The sequence below is a fragment of the Gracilinanus agilis genome, chromosome 2, assembly GCF_016433145.1.
Source record: "Gracilinanus agilis isolate LMUSP501 chromosome 2, AgileGrace, whole genome shotgun sequence".
Lineage (NCBI taxonomy): Eukaryota > Metazoa > Chordata > Mammalia > Didelphimorphia > Didelphidae > Gracilinanus > Gracilinanus agilis.
In genome coordinates this window covers 172,884,264-172,910,838 of record NC_058131.1, presented here as the reverse complement: position 1 = coordinate 172,910,838, position 26,575 = coordinate 172,884,264, and the positions used below count along the sequence as shown (strand labels likewise).

Below are 26,575 nucleotides of genomic sequence, written 5' to 3'. Positions count from 1 at the left end.
AGTCACTTGACCCCCATTGCCCACCCTTACCACTCTTCCACCTATAAGTCAATACACAGAAGTTAAGGGTTTAAAAAATTAAAAAAAAAATTAAATTATTACCTCTCCTATTAGAATGTGAACTGCTTGTGAGAAGGGATTCTTTTATTCATTTTCTTTCATAGTTCCTGACACAGAATAGGCACTTGATAAATAAATGCCTGATGACTGATTTACTTTTAATGACATAGATTTGAGAGTCATCCACATAGAATCAATTCTACTTAAATCTGGACACCAGATTCATGTCTCTGATTTCCAACTAACTTTTTCACCTGGATCTACAAGTTGGCATATCAAACATTCTGTCCGAATTAGAAACCCTCAGGGTTTTCCTCTATACATTCAGTCCTTCTGATTTCTCTGTTACTGTCACTGATACTATCCTTCCCCAGTCAACCAGGCTAGAAAATCTCACCTGTGTTTTTGACTCTTCCCCTTCACCTGATGCAATCAGTTCCACAAATTCTGTTTTTGTAACAACTCTTTCATCCATATTAGTCATTTTTTTCTATCAGTGATGTCCAATTCTTCGTGCCCTTATTTGGGGTTTTCTTGGCAAAAATCCTGCGGTGGCTGGTCATTTCCTTCTCCAGCTCATTTTACAGATAAGGAAACTGACATCAACAGTATTAAGTGACTTGCCCGGACCTCCAGCTAATAAGAGTGTGAGGCCACATTTGAAGTCAGGAAGAAGAGTCTTCTTGACTCCAGGTCTGGCACTCTGTCCACTGTGCCACCCGGCTACAGCCTTTCTGTTCCCATGGCTATAATCCTATAGAGAGACCCATGGCTGGCATTGGCTACCCAGTCACATACAGCAATGGCTCCTAATATGTTCCTACCTTCAGTCTCTTCTCCCTCTGAGCCTGCCTTCCTAATAGCATCTACCACATTTTTCTGTTTCCCTGATCTGATCTGATCATGTTGCCCCTCTAATCAAAATGCTTCCATTTTTTCCCTAAAATCCTCTGAAGAAAGCACAAACTGCTTAGCCTGGCATTTAAGCTTCTCAATGCTTTTTCATCTTCTTTTCTATCGATTACTCCAATTACCCATTCTACATTGAGCAAATTGGACTTCTCGCCCTTCTTCATGTGTCTAAAGCTTATCTTGTCTTCTTTTGCCATTTCCCCTTATTTCTGGCCTGCTCCCTCCCTCCCTTCATCCCTTCTTTTTGGAAATCACAAACATTTCTCAAAACTCCAAGAAATTATTACCAATCTGTCCAGTAAAAAATTATCATTCCTTTCTTAAAGGAATTTAGCTGGCACAATGGATAGCTCATTATTCCTGGAGTCAGGAAGGCCCGAGTTCAGATCTGACAAAGGCACTTAATACTTTGTAGTCCTGAGAACAAGTTCTATCCTCTATCTGTCTAAGTTTCTTTAGCTATGAAATACAGATGATAATAGCACCTACCTCACAGTGTTGTTGTGAGAATCAAGCGTGAGAAAAAAAGATATTTGCAAAGTGCTTAGCACAATACCTGACATAGAGTAAGCACCATATAAATGTCAGATATGATTATTATTATTTATTGCTGTTGTTCCTCTGGCCTTACATAACACTTGGACCTGTCTTAGCTCTTAATATATTCTAATCTGTATTATACTTATTTTTTAAGCCTTTACTTTCCATCTTGGAGTCAATACTGTGTATTGGCTCCAAGGTAGAAGAGTGGTAAGGGTAGGCAATGGGGGGCAAGTGACTTGCCCAGGGTCACACAGCTGGGAAGTGGCTGAGGCCAGATTTGAACCAGAACCTCCCATCTCTAGACCTGGCTCTCAATCCACTGAGCTACTCAGCTACCCCCTATACTTATTTTTAATTTAATTGTATAACATTGCATATTTGTATAGGTTTTATTTCACCCTGATAAAATCTAAGTTTGAATAAGGCAGGAGGTTTATCTAATTAAGATGAAGAGTCATATAATTGAAAAAAAATACCTTGGTCATAAAGTCATGTATTTCCTACCTATTGTGCTCACTGGTATTGCTCCTCTATGAGATTCAGTTTCCTCATCTGCTAGAAAATAACTCATATAGAATAATATCTACTTGACAATGCTACAAAAGCTAAATAAAATAATGTACATAAAGGTTTCGTATGCTTCTAATGCTTTTTATGTACCTATTGTAAATTTTACTTCCAGAGAAAAACTGAGAGGAGTAGATCATCACCTTTTCACTGATTCTTTCATTATGTACCTATTTATTAAGCACCTACAACTGTATCTACATTTGTGAGCTAGACACTGGGAAAAATAGAAAAGTCTTAGTTCCTGAGAAGCATCTACCTAAAACAATTTTAAGTAAATAGTTATCAGTTCATTTATCATCATGTGACCTTTCAGCTCATTTCTTGATCACTCCCAAATTTAGTATTTTCCTTCAAAACACGGCATGATAACATGGAGATATTAAGCTTATACAACAAAGGCCTGCTTCACATCAGGCATCAAACATTGTTAAAAAACTGGAAGGAACCTTGGAAAATATTTTGTCCCAAATGTTCATTTCATAGATGAAGAACATGAAGCCAGATAAGTGGCTGTGACATGCCCAAAGTCATAAAGCAAATTATAATTACAGAAAGTGTAGAAGCAAAGTCTGCTGGCTTCTGTTTGGTGATCTTTCCACCCTATAGCTGCTTAGACAAACACACATATGAACATAAAAACAGTGAATGCATACTTTTTTCATAGCCTTACCAAACCATTTTAGACAAAGGCCCAAAGACTAAAAGAGATGGCATATTATGATGACCATAATGATGAAGTTTTATCAGTGAAGGACCATTATTCCTAATAGCTCAGCTAAAACTAAATTTTAAGTTTCATTTTATGTCAGTTTTACTTTTGAAGGACAGATACTCAATCCTAAATTTTGAGAAATTATTAAACATTAAGGACTATTACGTGGAAGGTAGGATGCTAGGAACCAGAGATACAAAAATAAAATGAAAGCAGTACATATTAGATCCTTAAAGGCTCCTCCCCACACATATATGTATATATAAAAATATAAACATATGTACATAAACACATACACTTTGGTTATATATAGATATAGATAGATGACATAGAGATAGAAATTAGAGAGAAAAAATAAAGATATAGGGATAAAGAGAGACAAAGACAGAGCTAGAGATATAAGTTAAGTGGGAGGAAGAAAGAAATTATAAGGGTTGAAATCATGAAAGGCTTCCCATAAGAGGTGGCACAAAGGTGGCTTCTATTTTTTTAACCCTTACCTTCCATCTTAGAATCAATACTATGTATTGGTTCCAAGGCAGAAGAATGGTAAAGGCTAGGCAATGGGAGTTTAGTGACTTGCCCAGGGTCACACAGCTGGGAAGTGTCTGAGGCCAGATTTGAACCTATGACATTCCAGAGGCCTGGCTCTCAATCCTCTGAGCCACCCCACTGCCCCTACATATGTGGATTCTTAAGTGAAGTGAGGGAAACTGAACCATCAATAAACAAACTTTTATTGAACATAGTGCTTTATGTCAAATTTTTGCCAAATACTAGTTGGCCATTTTTCAGTTGGGTCCAATTCTTCTTGACTCCATGAACTTAAGCACACCAACACTGTCTGTGAGGTTTTCTTAGCAAAGACAATGGAGTGGTTTGCCATTTCTTCCCCCAGTGGATTGAGGCAAACAGAGGTTAAATGACTTGTCTAGGGTCACACAACTAGTGAGTGTCTGAGACCAGCTTTGACTCGGGTCTTTTTGACTCCAGACTCAGCACTCTGTCCTGTGGGTCATCTAGCACCTTCAACTGTTGGTTATTCAAAGACAAAAAAATAACAGTGGCTGACCTCAAGGAGCTCACATTCTATAGGGGGAGATAGCATGTGCAATATTTACAAAGTAAATATATACAAAATATATTCAAAAGAAGTACACATCATTGGGGAAAGTGAGTTTAAATACTAGGATGCAGGAAAATAAGGAAATGTCTTGAGATTCTAAGAAACAGAGGTGAATAATGAATATATTCAGATATCGGTTCAATATGTTCTGGGAATAGCAAGTAGGACCATTTCTTTAGAATATAAAGTGTGTGGAGGAGAGTAACAACATATAATAAGTAAGGGAAAGCTGGCTAGAATCAAATTATGGATTCCAATAAATGTCACACAGAAGGGCATATTTTGATCCTGGAGCTAACAGGGAGCCGGGGAAGGGTATTGACCAGTAGAATGACATGGTCAGACTCTCCTCAAGTGAGATCACTTTGTTAGCTGTGTAAAGTATATATGGAAGACTGAAGAAAAAAGTCTGTTGTAATAATCCAAGTGAGAGATGGGGAAGGTCTGAACATGATGGCTCCTGAGGAATAGAAAGGAGGCAAATATGAGATCACTGTGTATATGAAATCAATGTGATGACATAAAATTGGTTGATTGGAGATGGGGAAGGGAGGAAAGGAAAGAGAAGATTTAATGATAACTCTGGATGTGAACCAGAGTGACCAGAAACATTGTGGTGACCTCCAAAGAAACTCAGAAGTCTGGTTGATCAAGAGAGTGATATATAGCCATGATGATATACATCAGTGGTTCCCAGATTTTTTTGGCCTACCGCCCCCTTTCCAGAAAAAATATTACTTAGCCCCCTGGAAATTAATTTTTTAATTTTAATAGCAATTAATAGGAAAGATAAACACACCTGTGGCCATCACCTCCTACCAGGATCACTGCAGCACCCACCAGGGGGCGGTTGCACCCACTTTGTGAATCACTGATATATATATATATATATATATATACCCTTAAACAGAGGGACACTAATCCATACACACATACACACACACACACACACACACACACACACACACACACACATATATATATATATATATACATATATATATATATACACATATTTAGCCCTGTGGGCTACATATAGATAGTTTTAAAATGTAATATTATCTATGTCTTACAGCATTTTTATTTATTCTGTTAAATATTTCACAATTACATATTCATCTGCTATGAGCTAAATTCTGGAGGGTTGTGAGCTACATGAAGCCAATGGGCAATGCATTTGACACTCTTTATGCTGAGCATGCAGTAGTGATACAGAATTGAATCTCAGGAAGAAAGTAGGTAAGGGTATAGAGAACTAGTAGTCCTTGGGATTGAAATTACATTGAATGCATAGAAGCTAAGAACAAGAGAGAGAACATAAGGAGAAAAGATAAGATTCCATGCCAAAGTCATAGGGTATATTCACAGATAATGCACCAAATATGGCTTATAACTTAGTTAGGGAGACTAAAGATTAAAAAAAAAATAAGAGAACTAAGTGGAGATCAGTTTTGCAAAATTTCAAAGAGAGAAAGAAGAAGAGGAGTATAGCCAATAGGAAAAATGTTGCAAAAAGACTAGGAGTCAGAGCCATTAGATTCAGTAATTAAGAGAATATTGGCAACCTGGGAGAGAGAAATTTCACCTGAGTGATAAAGTTTCTCTTTATTTTCAGTTAAAATATGACTTATTTGAAATGACAAACCTTGTTTTTAGTCTGCCCTCTGCTGACAAACAGAATACATCTAATCCCTTTTCCATATGATAGTTTATAGAATCATGTTACATAAAAAGGATATTTATAGTTTAAACCAGTGATGGGCAAATTTTTAAAGACGGGGCCAAAGGAAAGGAAATGTTCATCCGTCAGTCTGTTTCTAAGACAACTCTTTCGAAGTTTCATTGTATTATATCCTACTCATTGTATTTGTCAGATTAGGAATAATGTCCTGCAGCTGGATAGAACATTTCAGGGGGCCACATCTGGTCCGGTGGATGTAGTTTGCCCATCACTAGCCTAGACTGTGTTCCCTTCTCACCCCATTGAAAGAGACCTTTCTTACCAACTTTCTAAGTTGTCTGAGGTGGAAAATTCCCTTACCCCATTTCTCTGTTGGTTCTGCCAATCCAGAATTCATATTTAAATGTTATTTTATGCCTTACCCTCTCTTCCATCATCCTGGCTCTGTCTTTCCAGGATTAACTTTTTTTATTTTTTAATAATTTTTATTTTTTAATAATTTTCCACACTTACATAATTCATTTTCTTTCCTTCTCCTCTTCCCTCCTTGCTCCCAGAGCCAAAACACAATTTTACTGGGTTGTACAAATGCTATCACTTGATATCTATTTCCATATTACTCATTTTTGCCCTAAACCCCAAAACACATACCCATATATACATGTGATAAGTGATGTCATATGTTTTGCTTTTGCATTTCTACTCCTATAGTTATTTCTCTAAATGTGGTTAACATTCTTTCCCATAAGTCCTTCAGGAGTGTCCTGGCTTATTGCTTTGCCATGAGTAGCAAAGTCCATTATATCGGATTGTTCCGCAATATTTCATTTTCTGTGTACAATGTTCTCCTGGTTCTTCTCATTTCACTCGGCATCAGTTCACTGAGATTCTCTCAGTTCATATAGAAACCCTCCAAATCCTTACACCCTTACAGCCATTCTCCAATCGAGGGACACCCCCTCATTTTCCAACTTTTTGCCACCACAAAAGGGTTAGCTATGTAAATTTTTGTACAAGTATTTTTTCTTATTGTCTCTCTGGGATACAAACCTAGTAGTGCTAAAGGGTGTTCATTCTTTTAAAGCCCTTTGCACATAATTGCGTATTGACTGCATTAATTCACAACTCTATTAGCAATGCAATAGTGGCTCAATTTTGACATACCCACTCCAACACAAATTTATTATTTTCTTTTACTGTCATATTGGCCAATCTGCTAGTTGTGAGGTGGTACCTCAGAGTTGTTTTAATCAGGATTATCTTTTTAAAATATCCCTTGAGGAGTGATAATCAAGGCTTTCTTTGAATAGCTCCATGGAGAGGGAACCTGTTATTTTACAAGACAGCTCCCTACATTTTTGGAAATCTCTAAGTTTTGGAAAGTACCCCTCCCCACCTACACACACCTTTGTTGTTGTTCATTCATTGCAGTGGCATCTTTATGGCCCCATTTTAGATTTACTTGGCAAAAATTCTGGAGTTGTTTACAGTGTCCTTCCCTTATCTAAAGATGAGGAAACTGAAGCAAACAAGGACTTGCCTGAGGTAACAGATAATAAGTGTCTGAGACAGAGTTTGAACTCAAGTTTTCCTGACTTCAGTCTTGACACTTTACCCATTCCACAACCTAGCCAGCCCCATTTTAAGAAAACTCTAAGTTTTAGAACGTCTTCCCCAACTTATGTCTAGTTCAAATAAGCTTCTCTGCAATTTCTGACCTTTACTCTTTGTTCTTCTCTTTATAAACAAGTAGGACAAATCCTCTTCCACATGAAAAGTCTTTAAAATCATGCTACTCCCTTTTCCCAAAAGAAAAGCATTTCTGTGTTCAAAATCTGCAGTATGGTATAACTTCATGTTACTCAAACTCAAAGTATATACAATTTTGGTATATATGATTGACAACACAAAAAAGTAAAGGCAGAAAAAAATACATAAAATAAAATTTTAATTACATGGCAAATCTTTGCCATTTTCCCCGAGTAAAGTCTTAAAGCAGTTCACCCATTCATACTCATTCTTGCTCTGAGAATCATTAGTGTGAGTTATTACATTGTTTTGTACTAAACATTAGCGCCTGCATCAGTCTTTGTCTCTCACTCATAACATCTGCATCAAGTATCTAATAAAATTCAGGCATTTTGCTAAGTGCAAATGATACAAAGAAAAGCAAAAAAGATTCTGGTCTCAAGCAACTTATAGTATGATAAAGGAGAAAATATGGAAAAAACTAAGTACAAACAAGATAGAGTGGAGATAATAAAGAGAGAAGACACTGGCATTAAACCAATTTCAGAAAGGCTTCTTACAAAAGGTAGAATTTTAGGTTAAACTTGAAGTCAGGAAGCTTAGGAGGCAAGGATGAGGTAGATAATTTCAGTTATGGGGAACAGAAAGTGAAAATGCCAAGTATTGGATGATTAAATATCTAAAAGGGAAAAAAATAAGGAGGCCAGTGTCACTAGATCATAAAGTTAACGGAGAAGGGAAGGATTATGAACTAAGTTTGAGGATTAAAGCATAAGAATATTGGAAAAGTAAGAAGGGATGAGCCTACAGAGGAACTTTAAAAAACAAACAGAAGATTTCATATTTAATCCTGAAGGAAAGGTGGAGCAACTTAAATTGATTAAATAAGTGGGTGAAATGGTCAAACTTGGACTTTAGAAAGATCACTTTGAAGATTAAGTAAAGGATTTCAAGAGATACTTGAGTCGGGGTGGGGGGGAGGAGAATGGTGATACGACAAAGAAGAAAACCTACTATTAACTGAAAAAAGAATATAATTTCAAGAAAGAGGGACAGGATATTAAAAAATGTCAGATGCTAGTATTCTAAAGTTAGAAAGGCAGTAGACTTGAGATAAAAAATGGAAAAGAAATAGGAAATTTAATAGAACACAATAACTTAGGAGTTATAAGTAGAGGAGTACAAGAGTAAGTAGAGATGTCATTTGTAGAAGAGAGAAACATCTTTTTTTGTCATAGACTGGTAGGAAAGATGACAAGATAAGTATAAAGACAGAAATAAGTCAAGATAAAGATGAAAGCATAGGAGTACAGACAACTTTAATCTTTTGAATGAAATAGAGTCTTCCAAGGAGAATGTAGTTAGGAACAAAAATATTTAAGAGGAAAGTTTAGCTAAAAACAGAAGAGACTAAGAAAACAACTCATGGCTTTAAATGAGTTAAAGTTTCTTGGCTCAATTGAGTTATCTCCCAGAATGCTGAAAGAATCCATATATATATATATATATATATATATATATATATATATATATATAATTATTGAGGTTCTACTATTGATCTTTCAGGGATTATTGAAAATGAGTCAGGTGCCAGAAATTAGAAATATAGCCCTCATTAAGAAAATTAATCTCACCTTTAAAAAGGTCACAATTATGTTCAGCAACCTACCAACCAAAGAGTTTGACATAAATCCTAGGAATAGTTTGAAAGTAACTTATTGAGTGGGCAGTTCCTAAACATATAGAAAAGAAGTGAAAATTGATAGGATTATTTTGAATATCCTAAGAAAGAAGGTAGCATGTCTATCTATGCAAAGCTAGACTTAGCATGGGACAAAGGAAGTTTTGTTCCACAGTACCAAACTTGGAAGGTACTGACAATATGCAGTGGAGTACAATTTGGTTCTGAGCACCACAGTTAAGAAGGTATATTAAAATTCAAAGGAGGACACGCAAGAAAATGACGATTTTCAAATCCAGGAGGAAAATATTTGCCCTGGAGAAATGGGGATGTTTTATCTAGAACCAGATAGATAGAGGGAGAGCCATAGTGACTGTCTTTACCATGTAAAACAGGATTTAAATTTATTCTCCCAGAGACAAGATCTAGAAGCAATGGGTGGAAGTTTCAGGGAAGTGGTTTTCACCATTGTTGAAACAGAAGAATATGAAATGATGATTTATAATGAAGTGGACAAAGAGTTAGAGAACTAGCTTTAGAGTAAAGAAGAACTGGTTTCAATTTCCATCTTTAACAGATATTGGCTTTGTGAGTCCTAGCAAATTATTTTCCTTTCATTGTTCTTTCCTTTCTCCTTCTCCCCCTTCAAAATCCCTTCAAAACTTGACCTCTAAATATACTTTTTGTCTTCTTACATATTATTATCTCCAGTCATTCTGGCCTGCTTGATGTTATGAACAAAACTTCATTTCCTTTTTCCATTTCTTTACATTAGCTATACCACCTAACTGAAATGATCTTTCACACCTCCATTGCTTAGTTTCCCTAGCTTCCTTCGAGTCTCAATTCAAATGTCACCTTTTGCAGAAGGCTTTTTCTGATCCTCTCAGCTATTTGACTTTTCCCGTCTAAGATTAATTTTATTTATTCTGTACCTATTTGCTTACAGTTATCAAAGTGGATAAAGTGCCAGTCTTGGAGAAGACTCATCTTCCTGAGATCAAATTTGGCCTTAGACACTTCTATATATATCACCCTGGGAAAAAACCCTTGATCCTGTTTGCCTCCATTTTTACATCTGTAAAATAAGCTGGAAAAGTAGATAGCAAACATTCCAGTATCTTTGCCAAAAAAAATCCCAGATATGGTCACAAAGGATTGGACACATCTGAAATAACCAAACAACATATGATTATGTACATATAATCCCCCAATGACCCTCCTACAAGGAAATATCTTTTAAGGAAGAAATTCCAAAACATTAGAACTTTTTAAAAGTGGGATTGTTTACCTTGGGAGATCTTCACATAGGGGAAAGCGGAAGTAGAAGGGAATAAGCACCTACTGTTTACCAGGCACTGTGTTAAGAACTTTACAAATATTACCATATGTGATCCTCACAACAACTGTTGAGAAGTAGATGCTGTTATCATCCGCCTTTTGAGGGAACTTAAGTGACTTCCCCAAGGTTGTGCAGCTTATAAGTATTTGAGGCTGTATTTGATCTTAGGTCTTCTTGACTCTAGGACCAGTGTTCTATCTACTATGCCACTTAGCTGCCTGCAAAGGGACTCAATGACCACTTGAAGAGCACGTAAAAGGGATTCCTACTGTAAGTGTAGGACTGGCAAAATTGACAAATGTATCATTGAGTATCCATTATTTGCAAGGCCATGGGAATGGATATAGATATAGGGCACGGATCAAATTTGGTAGCAACAAAGAGATCAAAGAACCATGATCCCAAAGAGTCATTATTATAGATCAGAAAGACACGTTAACTGAAATTCCTCTGCTTTGTGAAACTAACTCATTTTCCAGAGGTCAAGAGTAACTGCCAGGCAAAGTTCACCCTTCTCTTCTCTCAGTGAGCACTCCTCAATTCCACACCTCCAGAATCAAGTGACACAGTGGAGAAGGTGCTGGAGAGGTCATTGGGAAGACCCAAGTTCAGATCATGCTTTCCACACTCATAAATTATGTGACCCAGGGAAAGGGTCTCTTAACTTCTGCCTGTCTCGGTCCACACATGTCTAAAGTGGGGATTATTAAGTTACTACCTTCTAAAGTTGTTCTGAGGATAAAGAAGATGATATTTGTAAAGCTCTTGGCAAACTTTAAAGCTGAGTCTTCATCAATACAAATGTATCGTGGAGCAGAGGGATTTATAAGAATCTGTAAAGAGGTGGGCAGATAACTTCAGTGAGAGCAAAGACCTTGATTGAAAGACCTTAACTCACGTAGCTCCACCTGCAGAGGAGAGTCTATTTTCTCTGAGAGCCAGCATTTACTTTCTCTCATGGATTTCTCTTGTCCCTAGTGGCTGTCACCATCGAATAGATTAAAAATCAGTCGTTCGAAGATGTACAAATTTCATGTGATCTTTCATGAGCGTATCGACATGTTGATCTCAGGGCAGACCTTTGTGGGTCGTTTACTGGTAAGTAGACTCTAGTTATTACTTGCTTGGGGGAGAGAAGACCCAATGTTAAGATAATCAAAGAAATTATGGTCAATTTTCCAAAGCTAACAAAGCATCCAATAAGAAGTATCAAACTGCTAACCTGCCATATCATCTTTAACAAAGCCTTTTTTGACCTGTATGCTCTATACTATCTCTTCATTGTTTAAGTGTCATAGTATCTGATTTCAAAAGAGGTTTTTAGGTGCATTGAAGGAAGATAGTGGAATAGGATGAGACATTACCTCACTCTCCAAATTCCCCAACAAATAATCAAAAATAATGATTCAGAGTCAACTCAAAAGTGGCAGAAACAGTTAGGAATCATCATGTGTTGTGGGGAATATTGAACTATGTTTTATGTGAANATTGAGGTTCTACTATTGATCTTTCAGGGATTATTGAAAATGAGTCAGGTGCCAGAAATTAGAAATATAGCCCTCATTAAGAAAATTAATCTCACCTTTAAAAAGGTCACAATTATGTTCAGCAACCTACCAACCAAAGAGTTTGACATAAATCCTAGGAATAGTTTGAAAGTAACTTATTGAGTGGGCAGTTCCTAAACATATAGAAAAGAAGTGAAAATTGATAGGATTATTTTGAATATCCTAAGAAAGAAGGTAGCATGTCTATCTATGCAAAGCTAGACTTAGCATGGGACAAAGGAAGTTTTGTTCCACAGTACCAAACTTGGAAGGTACTGACAATATGCAGTGGAGTACAATTTGGTTCTGAGCACCACAGTTAAGAAGGTATATTAAAATTCAAAGGAGGACACGCAAGAAAATGACGATTTTCAAATCCAGGAGGAAAATATTTGCCCTGGAGAAATGGGGATGTTTTATCTAGAACCAGATAGATAGAGGGAGAGCCATAGTGACTGTCTTTACCATGTAAAACAGGATTTAAATTTATTCTCCCAGAGACAAGATCTAGAAGCAATGGGTGGAAGTTTCAGGGAAGTGGTTTTCACCATTGTTGAAACAGAAGAATATGAAATGATGATTTATAATGAAGTGGACAAAGAGTTAGAGAACTAGCTTTAGAGTAAAGAAGAACTGGTTTCAATTTCCATCTTTAACAGATATTGGCTTTGTGAGTCCTAGCAAATTATTTTCCTTTCATTGTTCTTTCCTTTCTCCTTCTCCCCCTTCAAAATCCCTTCAAAACTTGACCTCTAAATATACTTTTTGTCTTCTTACATATTATTATCTCCAGTCATTCTGGCCTGCTTGATGTTATGAACAAAACTTCATTTCCTTTTTCCATTTCTTTACATTAGCTATACCACCTAACTGAAATGATCTTTCACACCTCCATTGCTTAGTTTCCCTAGCTTCCTTCGAGTCTCAATTCAAATGTCACCTTTTGCAGAAGGCTTTTTCTGATCCTCTCAGCTATTTGACTTTTCCCGTCTAAGATTAATTTTATTTATTCTGTACCTATTTGCTTACAGTTATCAAAGTGGATAAAGTGCCAGTCTTGGAGAAGACTCATCTTCCTGAGATCAAATTTGGCCTTAGACACTTCTATATATATCACCCTGGGAAAAAACCCTTGATCCTGTTTGCCTCCATTTTTACATCTGTAAAATAAGCTGGAAAAGTAGATAGCAAACATTCCAGTATCTTTGCCAAAAAAAATCCCAGATATGGTCACAAAGGATTGGACACATCTGAAATAACCAAACAACATATGATTATGTACATATAATCCCCCAATGACCCTCCTACAAGGAAATATCTTTTAAGGAAGAAATTCCAAAACATTAGAACTTTTTAAAAGTGGGATTGTTTACCTTGGGAGATCTTCACATAGGGGAAAGCGGAAGTAGAAGGGAATAAGCACCTACTGTTTACCAGGCACTGTGTTAAGAACTTTACAAATATTACCATATGTGATCCTCACAACAACTGTTGAGAAGTAGATGCTGTTATCATCCGCCTTTTGAGGGAACTTAAGTGACTTCCCCAAGGTTGTGCAGCTTATAAGTATTTGAGGCTGTATTTGATCTTAGGTCTTCTTGACTCTAGGACCAGTGTTCTATCTACTATGCCACTTAGCTGCCTGCAAAGGGACTCAATGACCACTTGAAGAGCACGTAAAAGGGATTCCTACTGTAAGTGTAGGACTGGCAAAATTGACAAATGTATCATTGAGTATCCATTATTTGCAAGGCCATGGGAATGGATATAGATATAGGGCACGGATCAAATTTGGTAGCAACAAAGAGATCAAAGAACCATGATCCCAAAGAGTCATTATTATAGATCAGAAAGACACGTTAACTGAAATTCCTCTGCTTTGTGAAACTAACTCATTTTCCAGAGGTCAAGAGTAACTGCCAGGCAAAGTTCACCCTTCTCTTCTCTCAGTGAGCACTCCTCAATTCCACACCTCCAGAATCAAGTGACACAGTGGAGAAGGTGCTGGAGAGGTCATTGGGAAGACCCAAGTTCAGATCATGCTTTCCACACTCATAAATTATGTGACCCAGGGAAAGGGTCTCTTAACTTCTGCCTGTCTCGGTCCACACATGTCTAAAGTGGGGATTATTAAGTTACTACCTTCTAAAGTTGTTCTGAGGATAAAGAAGATGATATTTGTAAAGCTCTTGGCAAACTTTAAAGCTGAGTCTTCATCAATACAAATGTATCGTGGAGCAGAGGGATTTATAAGAATCTGTAAAGAGGTGGGCAGATAACTTCAGTGAGAGCAAAGACCTTGATTGAAAGACCTTAACTCACGTAGCTCCACCTGCAGAGGAGAGTCTATTTTCTCTGAGAGCCAGCATTTACTTTCTCTCATGGATTTCTCTTGTCCCTAGTGGCTGTCACCATCGAATAGATTAAAAATCAGTCGTTCGAAGATGTACAAATTTCATGTGATCTTTCATGAGCGTATCGACATGTTGATCTCAGGGCAGACCTTTGTGGGTCGTTTACTGGTAAGTAGACTCTAGTTATTACTTGCTTGGGGGAGAGAAGACCCAATGTTAAGATAATCAAAGAAATTATGGTCAATTTTCCAAAGCTAACAAAGCATCCAATAAGAAGTATCAAACTGCTAACCTGCCATATCATCTTTAACAAAGCCTTTTTTGACCTGTATGCTCTATACTATCTCTTCATTGTTTAAGTGTCATAGTATCTGATTTCAAAAGAGGTTTTTAGGTGCATTGAAGGAAGATAGTGGAATAGGATGAGACATTACCTCACTCTCCAAATTCCCCAACAAATAATCAAAAATAATGATTCAGAGTCAACTCAAAAGTGGCAGAAACAGTTAGGAATCATCATGTGTTGTGGGGAATATTGAACTATGTTTTATGTGAAAGAACTGATAAAACTTCTATCAGACTATTATTGCTTCACAGGGTTGGGGGGTGGAGAGGGAGAGAATCTGAATCACAAAATGTCAGAAAACAATTATCAAAAAGGCTTTCTACATGTAATCAAAAAACAAAATTAAATTAAAAAGTAAAGAAATGAAGAAATTATGGTTTAAGAAAATAAAGAAGAAAAAGTATGTGAAACAATACAGCCAAAGAAAACCTGGGAGGAAGGTTTGTGACCTCCTTGGTGGTGGTCTCACATGAGTGAAGTGTAAACACCCCACGGGCAAATATAGGATTCAACAAACGATAACCCTGGTGAGCAGCTGAATAGGTGGTAACCTCAGCTCTGGATATTTGTACCCACTCACTCTGCCAAGAGAAGGTTTTTGGGCCCCAGGCATGCTAATCAACTACTTCATCCCAGGATGTGGGAGATAAAGGGCAAGGGGTGAGCACACCAGTAGGAGTACAATTGCTGAAATGTCAGGCCCTGCTGGTTGTGGTCACTTCTAGGAGTGTAAAGTCCCTGTTTGTGGGTTCAGAGAGAGGTGAGCTAATGCTTGTAGCCATCTGGGAATTGTCTGGGAGAGGTGGGGAGCAAAACATTTGCTTGCATTGGCAGTACTGCTAGGAGCACTGGTCAGGGCACTTGAGGTCAGTCATAGACTGAGGTATGAGCTGGAAAGAGCAGGAACTACATCTGAATGTGCATTATAGAAATTGGAAGAACCAGTAATACTCAGGAATAACCATTTGTTAATATGACTTTTAAAAAGAAAGAAGAAAAACAAATCACTAGCATTAAAAATGAAAACAGTGAATATAAACCACCAATGAAGATATAATCAAAGCAATTATTGGGAATTATTTTATCCAATTATGTGTCAAAAATTAACAATAAGAGTGAAATGGAAAAATACCTACAGAAATATAAATTGCCTTGACTACCAGAGGAGAAAATGGAATATCTAAATAAGCATATTTTAGAAAAAGAAATGGAATAGGCCATAAAAGATCTTATTTAGGAAAAAAAACCCATCAGGAATAGATGTTACAAGTGAATTTCTACCAAACATTTAAGCATCAACTAATATTAAATAAATTGTTTAAAATAACAGTTAAGAAAGAATCCTAGCAATCTGCTTTTATGAAGCAAATATGTTGCTGGTACCTTAAAAAAAGAGCAAAAACAAAGGGGAAAAGATAGTCTAATTTCATTAATTAATATAGATGCAAAAATCCTAAATAAAACTAGGAGACTACAATATATCATAAGGAACTATACATTATGAGCCAGCAGAATTTAAATCAGGAATGCAGGCATGGTTTAATTTAAGGAACACTGTCAGCATAATTGATTATATAAATTACCAAAGTTGCCAAATTCATTCATATGATTATATTCAATAGTTGCAGAAAAAAGCTTTTGACAAAATACTATATTCATTCCTATTAAAAACACTAGAAAATCTTGATATAAGTGAATTTTTTTCTTTAAATGATACAAAGTATCTAAAACAATTAGCAATTATTACTTATAATGGGGAAAAGTTCAAAGCTGTCCCAATAATATCAGGAGTGAAACAAGGATAACCATTATAAACAACGTTATTTAATATTATATTAGAAATGCTAGCAATAGTAAGAAAAGAAGAAAAATATACTGAAGGAATAAGAATGGTCAAAGAGGTAGTAAAACTATATATCTTTGTAAATTATATGATAGTATATGTGGAAAACCCAGGGATTCAACAAAAAACTAGTTGAAACCATCAATAATTTTGGCAAAGTAGCAGGATATAAAATAAACCCACTCAAATAATCAACATTTCTATATGTTACTAACAAAAACCTGTCAAAGAAAAAGAAGCATTCTCTCATGGTTAGTCATTTTTCTATTCTACAAAAACTTTGGAGAAACTGAAAATTAGTTGGAAACACGATAAGCAGGACTGGTGGAGCTATAACTATGGGCAGAATAAAAGCTCTAAAGGTTGGTATGGGCAATAGCACCAGGGATCAGACCCTAACATTATATATGTCAAGAGGGCCTGCAAAGAAAAGGGCACAAGAACATGTTGGTTTCTACTAACCACTATCTAAATATAAGTAGTATATATCCTGGACAATCAAAAAGATTGAGCAAGATAAACCTCAAAACTTTGAGAAAATCACTAGGTACACAGACAGCCAACTTGTCACTAAAGGTATGAATGAATGAATTAACAACTGGAAAGAAAATGTCTTGAAAATTAATAAAAATAAGAATATTCTCCCCAAAGACCAATTTCACTAAGCTGAATAATATGACTTGGAATATGAATGTTGAGTAGAAATAAGTTCTTGTTTCTTCAAAAGTAAAAGGTAATGCTGAGGTTCACAGATTAGCCAGAGAAGCAGCTAAAAGCTCAATACTTGAAGATGTCAAATTTAGTTTAAAGGGTCAAGCTTTTTAAGCCTGCAATATGATCTTCAAATCATTTTCTCTTTCTCTTTTTCCCTATTGTCTTGGAGCTGCATTCCATAGCTATCTTTAAACATTTTCTTCATATGCATTCTCAGTTTTTCTGTTTGCCATTTTAGATTTCTTTTAAAATAATAATTGTAAAATGAGAAAGGAAAGCAACAGACAATTAGTTTTTAGTGAGATCACTTGCTATATTGGCATAGCAAGAATAGTTGGTACAAACACTCCCTCAGATGTCTATTATAGTACCACAAGTACTAAAATAAGTGTTAAGTGCAATTTAGGATGAGCTCTTGATTATTAATTAGGAACTATTATTGATTGCTCTGATTTTTATTAAGAAGTAGTTCCATCCCTTAATAGATTAAAAGCTATCAAATTAAATTAATGGTAAACTAATCATTCAGGTGTAAAAATACATTTGAGTTGCTATTTGTTAAAATTCCCCTCCTTTGCTCCCTTGAAAACCTTTATTTACAAGTTAACTGTAAATTAGACAATAAAATAGAGGTTTCTTGCCCTACCAAGACTAGATCCTCTTTTCATGGGAGCATATGTTCAAAATACGATAACCACATGATAGACCTATGCTCTAATCTGACCCAATGTTCAAATTGTTAGATGTCCCCACTTAGACATAGCCTGCATTCACCCACGTTTCATTCAAGAATGAAATATTGCAAATCATCTATATTTGAATCTTCCCTGTTACATTCACTCCTCACATTCACTCCTCAATTTATTTTACCCTCTCATACTTTGCTAAGAGTTTCTTTGATGTAATCCCCAGATTTGTCCCTTTTCTCCTATTATAAAAATCATGTAGACCAAACTGAAGGTGTCTATAGACCCATTAACTTTATATGACTTTTATACCTCATATTGAAGCCAATGTACTCAGAAATACAGACGGGATAGAAAGAGATACTCCAATGGAGCCAAGATGGCAGTGTAATAGCAGGTGCTTTCTGAATCTTCTTCCAACCAATCATTACAAAGAGTCTCAAAAGGACAGAAATCAAAACCAGATGAGTAAAGGGGCTCTCCCACTGAACATAGCATGAAAGTTAGGCAGTGAGTGAGGATTCCCTCACTATAAGGGGGTGAAATGGCACTAATCAAAGTGCAAACTGATCACCCCTCCTCCACATCACCTACCATTCTAGAATTAGAGAGAAGGCTGGAGCAATCTCTAAATTCCCAGGGGCTGGCTGAAAGCACCACAGACTTACCCCTGAGAGCTATGCCAGGTTTTGGCCACAAGACTTGTGAATGAAAAGCATGGAGCTTGGGCAGCAGAGTGTGGAGCTTGGATAGAAACATTGCTGGCCACAGCCAAGGCAGCAGGGGCTCAGAAGATAGCCTCAGGGCAAAAATCTTTAAAGTGCATTATACACAAAGAACATCACAGAGCTACCTGTCCTCATTCAGGCTTCTTATAGGGAAGAAAAGATAGTACCAAGGCAAAGTCCTGTAAGAAAGAAGCTAAGAAAGTAATGACTACCAACATGCATGAATCACAATCCTCTAGCACACCTTTTTTGTCACGAGAGCCATAAATGCCACATTTTATAAAATGTAATTTTGTGAGAGCCATACAGTGCTCACAGTGTGCACTCCTGTAACAGTGCGTGCTCCTATAACAGCGCCTGAAAAAAATTGACTTTATGGCTCCTGCAGAAAGAGCCATATGTTGCAGACCCCTGCTCTAGCAGCAAAAGGAATAAGCAATAGCAAAAAATGCTCTTGCCCCTGGAAAATTTCTATGGAGAAAAAGAGCAAAATAAAGAAGCAACAGCAGAAAGTAAGAAACAATCAAACACAACCAAACTTTCCAAAAAAATTGGAAATTGGTCACAAGTTCTGGAGGAACTGAAAAAGGAGTTCAAGAACCAAATAAGTAAGATAAAAGAAAAATGGGAAAAAAGTTAGAAAAAGAAATGAAAGTAATACAAAAAGAAAATAATAGCTTAAAAGACAAAATTACCTATATAGAAAAAGAGGCAAAAACATCAAATAAAGTATTAAGTAAATTGGAGGCCAGAATTGACCTTCTAGAAGCCATGAAAACCTGAAGATAATAGTTGAAAATAAATCAGTCTTTAAAGACTGGAATTGGGAAAGCAGAAGCTAATGATCTCATGAGAGAGCAAAAATTAATAAAGCAAAACAAAAAGAATGAAAAAATAGAAAGAAACATGAAATATCTCTTGAAAAGACAACTGACCTGGAAAACAGATCCAATAGAGGCAATTGAAAATCATTGGACTATCTGAAAGCCTAGAACAAAAAAAAAAGCCTTGACATCATATTATAAGAAATTATCCAGGAAAGAGATACTTCATTTAAAATAACTCCAGACAAAATAAAATATTTGGGTTCATAGCTGCCAAAGTATTACCAGAAGCAACATGAACATAATTATAAGACACCTTTCATACAAATAAAGTCAGATTTAAGGAACTGGAGAAATATTAATTTTTCATGGAGGAAAAGAGCTGATTTATATAGACATCCTCCTCTATAACCAGAGACTTATCTGAGTGGCCTAGGGTGGTCGTCAGATGTAAGGAACGAAACAGATTGGAAACACAGCTTGTTACTCAAAGTGCTCCAAGGTACAATGGAGACACCAGTTTATTATATAGAAAGTTAAAGATCCTCTTCCCCCAAAAGCCCAAGAAAGTTTCCCACAGTTACAGAGAGCAGTATTTTTACTATAGTCAAAACAAAAGCCTTGGAAGACTCCAGGTGTAGATAAAAACCTATGCTAAACTATCAGCTATATGTGTTATCATTAAGTGAAGCCTGGGACATCTCATTAGGCTGGAAAGCCCCTGAAGTTCTCAGGCTTGATGGTATTAAACAATTTTTGAGCCTCATTATTTTACTTTAATTCTGGGAAAATGCCCTGCCAAGGGTTCAACCTTGGCTGTACTAAGCAGCTGCATTCTCAGTCAAAAGGGGGAAGTATTAGCCCCTCTCCTGCTGAATTACTGGGAGCCCAAAGCTTTTTCAATAAGATTATAATGCATTTTAAAGAAATGTGAGAATTATGAAAGGAATCAAAAGAGGAATCTCAGATTTTTATCTTAGATATCCCACTCTGGTCTCTACTCTGATAGGGAGAAAAGCCAATACATGGCTCTGTTGGTCTATATTGATCTTTTGATGGGGTCCAGATAAAAATATCTACTTGAGATTCTAATTTCTCTTAATAGCTCCCAACATATTCCCCCTTCTTTTCAAAATAACATGATTTATTACACAGGAAATCTTTGAGTAATGAAAGAAGTTATAAATTGGTTATCATCATCAGTTATAGTTGGATCTGATAGGAATTACAGATCAAATTGTTTGTTTATGGCTCTCTACAGATTTAGTTAAAAAAGACAATATTATGTAGTCTACTTATTCAAGAATGTCCTGATTAAATTACCATAAAGTTATTTCATTGAGGTAGAAAAATAGTAAAATTCATTTGCAAAAAGAAAAGATCAAGAGTATACAAAGAATTATTGAAAAATGTAAAGGAAGTAAGTCTAGCAGTTTCAAATTTAAAATTGGATTATAAAGCAGAAATTATCAAAGTTATCTGTTACTTACTAAAAAACAGAAAGACAAAACAGTGGAAGAGAACAGAAATACAGCAATTAAATTTAAAAGGTTTTGTATAAATAAAACTAATGTAGCTAAGATTAGAGGGAAAGAAAAACTGGGAGGAAATTTTAGAGACAATTTTTCAGATAGAAAACTCATATCTAAAATGCAGAAATTAAGAAAAGCAAAATAAGTAGAACAAGAAAGCATTCTATATAGCTCAAGAATCAATGTTTGAAGAATATCTCATGAACTTCTACCTCCAGAGAAAGAACTGATACCAGGGGGTGGGGCGGTGGGGGAAAGACAGTATAAATACATATATTTTTGTGAAGTGATGTTTTCTCTAGTGCAAGGTGGTGAGGTATGGAAATGCCTGGGAATTTTAATGTAACCAAGTAGTAAATTGATGAAAAAATATGAAAAGAGGTTTACTTGCCTCTCTGAATGTCTGAACCAGCTATTTGGGCATATTTCCCAAGGATGTCAGATGTCTTAATAACATTTAAATCACAAAAACATTAGACTGAAATAGGTATAAGCATGTTTTTCAATTTTTACTTATTACCTTTTCTATGTTTAAAGGTATGTTTAAACTTGATTTAAACACTATTACCAATAGAACCAGACAATTATTTTGGAATAGTCCTTAAATAAAATTATTTGAGGAATAATTTGGTACCTTTCTCACTGTCTCTTTTTTAAAAAAATCAATTCAACCCATTTCCTAACTGTTTAATCCTGGACAAGTCACTTAATCCTCATTGTCTAGCCCTTATTACTTTTCTGCCATGGAACCAATGCCTAGTATTGATTCTAAGACAGAAGTTAAGAGTATTGTTTTTTAATTAATTCAACCACCAGTAATATCTACTTAGACTGTATGCCAAAGAGATCAAAGAGGAGAAAAGGACCTCCTTATACAAAAGTATTTATAGCAGTTCTTTTGTGGTGGCAGAGAATTGGAAAATGAAGGAATATTCATCAATTGGAGAATTACTGAACAAGTTCTGGTATATGTATTTTAATGGAAAACTATTACACCACAAGAAATGACAAACAAACAGGATGATCACAAAAAATATCCTGGAAAGATTTATATGAAGTGATGCAAAGAGAAATGAGTAGAACTAGGAGCAGTTTGTCACAATAGCAACAATAATGTATGATGATCAACTAGGAATGACTTATCTATTAATAGCAATGCAAGGATGCAGGACAACGTCCAGGGTTTTATAACAGAAAAGGCTAATAAACTCCCTAAAAGCAACTGACAGTATTTGAAGATCAAGGCAAACCATTCTTCACTTTATTTTCGCCATGAATTTTTCTCTAGTGTAAGTTATGAATTTCTTCTTCCATAACATAACTAACATAGAAATATATATATATATTGTTTGACAACAATTTACAACTCATACCATATTACCTCTGAATTTTATCGACATGTAATTTAGAAAAAATTGTTTTAATCAATTCAACATGAATTTGTTCATCAAGTCAAATGTATTTCTTGACTGGAATTTATTTGCCATCAAAATATCATTGAATACATGATTAAATATAAATCTTTTCTCAGTTACAAGATGTCTAGTCCTATGACTGCGCTGTAAGGGATAATTAAATTAAACACCTTCAATTGTTTTTTTCCAGTCTCTTTTTTCTCAGAGAGTCTCATCACTTAATCTATCAGAAGAGAAATAGAGGGAAAAGCTTTATACCATTATGATAACAGGGCTAGAAAAAACATGGAAACTACTTATTCCTTATTTGTATGAATTAGATGAATAATTAATTTTCTTGTACCCAAATATACCCTTAACTCCTTCCATTTTTTACACATGTTAATAAAATTATACTTTAGCTATGAGAAAAAGTTCAACTAATTTTAGGACTAATTTAAAGGAATAGCTTCAAACCCAAACTTTATCTGTTAGAAAGGGCGGATCCCAAACTAAAAGTGATTGAAGAGATATTTAAACTAATTTCTGTTTGTGAGTATTTATTTTTCCTATACTATATTAAATCTTGTATCAGGGCCTTGTAGTAAAAAGGCTCCAATTCCAGCTTATTAAGAAGAATTACTGTATATTGCTGTATCTGGGATATAAGTCAGAGATTACATCCAGTCTATTGTCTTTTTGCATTTTCTTTGTCTTTAGAAATCCCAAATGATGCCTCCCTTTTTAATATAATTTGGCTAGTAAATGAAGGAGACAAGGATTCTTTTCCAAAGATTGTGCAAGTCTTCACCTGCCCACCATTTGGTATGGAGAAAGGCTAAGGGTTTGATGGACCATTAATTAGGTTTTCGCCAATCAGAAATATCTTGAAATGTTCAAAGAAAGGGGTGAATAATAGGCTTCTAAAACTATTAATTAAACCACCTTACCCAGGTGGAATTGCTTATATTGTTTGGTTTTGTAAACATCTGCAATAAAAAAATTGTGGAAAAAAATTAAAAAAAAAACTTTATCATCAAATGCTATAGACTTAATAACAAGTTGGAGAATGAAGAAATTGCTGTGAGTCACATGGAAAAAAGGTGACAAGATAGCCTTCAGAGCATGGATGTGCTTGTAAAATACAGAAGTGAAGTCATTCTAAGCCAAGATTAGTAAAATTAACAACAGAATAGTAACTTTTCTGAGGGCCATTTAAATCTCCAATATCTAAAAAAAGATGAGAAAAAAGATAAATATTTATAGAAAGAAGACTAAGAATGATCATGGTGACAATCACAATTGAATTACTAATAATTTGAAACTATGGGGTATTTGTGATCCCATCAATGTAAATTCTCCCTCTATTTATGCAGATTTCAGCCTGAGAATATTTATTCTTAATATTGTATCATTTTTATTTCTAATATTGCTCTGTAATATAGAATTTTTTAAACCTTTTCCTCATTCTTTTCTTCTGACAATCATAGGAATGGCCCCCAATGCCTTGCCCCAAAGCAGCTTCTAAAATGGCCATAATTAATATTGAGAATCTAAGATTCACCCTTTCTGGTCAACAAATCTGTCTCCAACTCAGCATGTCTAAAGGTGGCATGACCATATCCTTGATTTCCTCCATTAGGATGAAAGATGGAAGTCAAACTTAATTAGACCTAACTTGATTCCTCCATCTAGATCAGCAAAGATATTAAATCAAGCATATGACTCACCACCCCCACTCCATTATCATTAGGGGATCAGCAAGGGACTTGAAAATATTAGCCCACCTCCTAATTAGGTATATCCATTAATTCAATATATCTTGGGCTGACTGGGGAAAGCCGAATAAATGAGCTTTCAGAATTGTATTTAAATGATTCAAAACTCTGGATGAATTGTCTATGGTTACCAAGAAAATCATTGACCAATTAATTTAAATTGACTCATCTATTAATACATTATTTTTTAATACCAGGAACTCTGCCTCTTGTGATTTTTGCTCATCACAAGTTTTTTTTTTTTTTTCCCCATCCATGTTTTTTTTTTTTTTCATTTTCTGTGATTGTTGTCCATTCTCTCATAGGAGTCCATATGGAATGTATGCAAGGGAGTACTTCCCTTCCTCAGCCTTCTAGAGAGCATTTATTAAGCACCTATAATGTGCCACTCAACTGTTCTGGGTGTTAGGGATACAAAGTGAAGCAAAACAAACAAATAAAATAGAGTCCCTGCCCTCAGGAAAATACAGTCCAAATGAGGGAAAGATGTGTATAGACATGTAGAAAACATGAAAACAAACAAACAAAACAAGGTACCCTATGAGTGGAAGACATTGTTAGCTAGTGCTAGTAGAAGGGACCTGGAGAATGTCCACATCCCTGAACATTGCTAGCAAACCAATGTAATGCATGGGCTATAATCAGTCAATCAGTGAGCACTTACTAATTTCCCATATGTGTCAAATACAGTGCAAGATGCTGGTAATAAAGGGACCAAAATGAAATGGCCAATGCCGTCAAAGAGCTTACCTTTTATGTTTTACTTATTCCTCACCTTTAACAGATGAACAATGGAACCAGGGTGTGCTGGTAAGAGTTTAACAACCAACTTTCTCAAGATGGATAATATAAAAATGAGACTCTTTTAAGTTGAATTTGCATTATTTACATTTTCTCCTTCACATTCTTAAGTCTAGACAATGAACAAAACAATAAATCATGCCCTAATTTGTTGCATGTGCCACTTTCTGAGGTGTAAATCCTCAGACTCAAAAATTAACAATTAACTCTTATGAGCTAGGACCAGTACACTATGCAAACTATGCTTCATGTAAACTATGATTCATGAAATAAACCCTAAATGATTATAATTAACAATCTAAAGCACCCTGTGCTTCATTTATCTCATTTGATTCTCACAATCTTGAATGATAAATTATCACAGTATTATTCTCATGTTACAGAAACATACAGTAAGCATGAGTTAAGGCAGAAGATAAGGAATTGATTAAAACACATGGCTTGTCAAGTTCAGATTGTTCATAGTTCAGAATAAAGAAAAATAGCATTAAGAATTTTGTGCACAATTAAGAAGTCTAAGTAATAATTTGATAGAAATATAGAGGAGAGAGAGAGAGAGAGAGAGAGAGAGAGAGAGAGAGAGAGAGAGAGACAGAGAGAGACAGAGAGAGAGAGAGAGAGAGAGAGAAGAGAAGAGAACATAAATTAACTTGGATATTTTCCTGTTGCTACTTGTATTTTCAGATGATCCTTGTCTTTCTACTGAGCATTGCATCCCTTGTAATCTATTTCATCAGCTCATCAAAGTAAGTGTAACTAGACCAGGTTCAACTGAAGCATTCCTATTTTCTGGATGACCACTTGTCAGAGATGTTGTAGAGGGAATTCCTGTTCAGGTAGGGTTGGACCTCTCCGTCCCTTCCAGCTCTTGGATTCTACAATTGTGATTTTATCCAGGACAGGAGAATGGAAAAAAAACATCATTCCATCCATTACTCATCCAGTCAGTAAACAGTCTGAGTGCAATCAGAAATGAGGGATTTTTCGACCTATTGTCTAATTTATTTCTAATCTATAGTATTTGGTTTAAGGTGATTCCAAAAGGGAAGTAATTATTTCTTTTAAACTTATCCATCAATATCTAATTAGTCATATATTTAGTCAGGTAGTTTAATCATTAATTATATATAGGATGATTGGATCATATTAATGACTTTCTTCCTTATATTAGACTTAAAACAGTACATTTTATTTGCTTAATCATGTTGACTAGTATACCTCCACCCTTGAGCAGAAGGTGAGAGCCAATCTCCACTCTGAATTTAATCACTGAGGTTCAGCATGATAGAAATGTTCTAATACTATAGGAAGTCCCCTTATTTCAGGAACTACTCCATTCTTGTGCCACAGCCCTTATTATTCCACCATGGTTGCTCAACATGGAAGGTGTCTTAGCTGTATGCTTGTCCTATCCTGTGATCACCCATGTTGACATTTGTCAGCTAACCTTTTTAGACTCTCTTTAAGAATCAAGGTATAGCTTTGTTGACCAATGAGATTTTGTATTTTACTCTACCTCTTCTGATTCTTCTCTATGATCTGGGAAAAAAGCATTCTAAAAATTTGTTTCCTGGAGGGAGGGGCATTTCAGATTATGAGTAAGATCTGGGATTCTATTTAGTGAAGAGCTCCAAGTCCCTTTTAATAAATTG

At 35.6% G+C, this 26,575-nt stretch overlaps 1 protein-coding gene across 1 annotated transcript in view; it reads left to right on the top strand.

Annotated features, from left to right (window-relative positions):
- KCNU1 (potassium calcium-activated channel subfamily U member 1) overlaps positions 1-26,575 on the top strand; it is a 274,056-nt gene that overhangs the window by 7,179 nt on the left and 240,302 nt on the right. The window contains exons 3-4 of the mRNA XM_044659543.1: positions 11,355-11,474; positions 25,608-25,669. Of these exons, the coding sequence (XP_044515478.1) occupies positions 11,355-11,474; positions 25,608-25,669 (182 nt within the window). The remainder of the gene's footprint in view (positions 1-11,354; positions 11,475-25,607; positions 25,670-26,575) is intronic.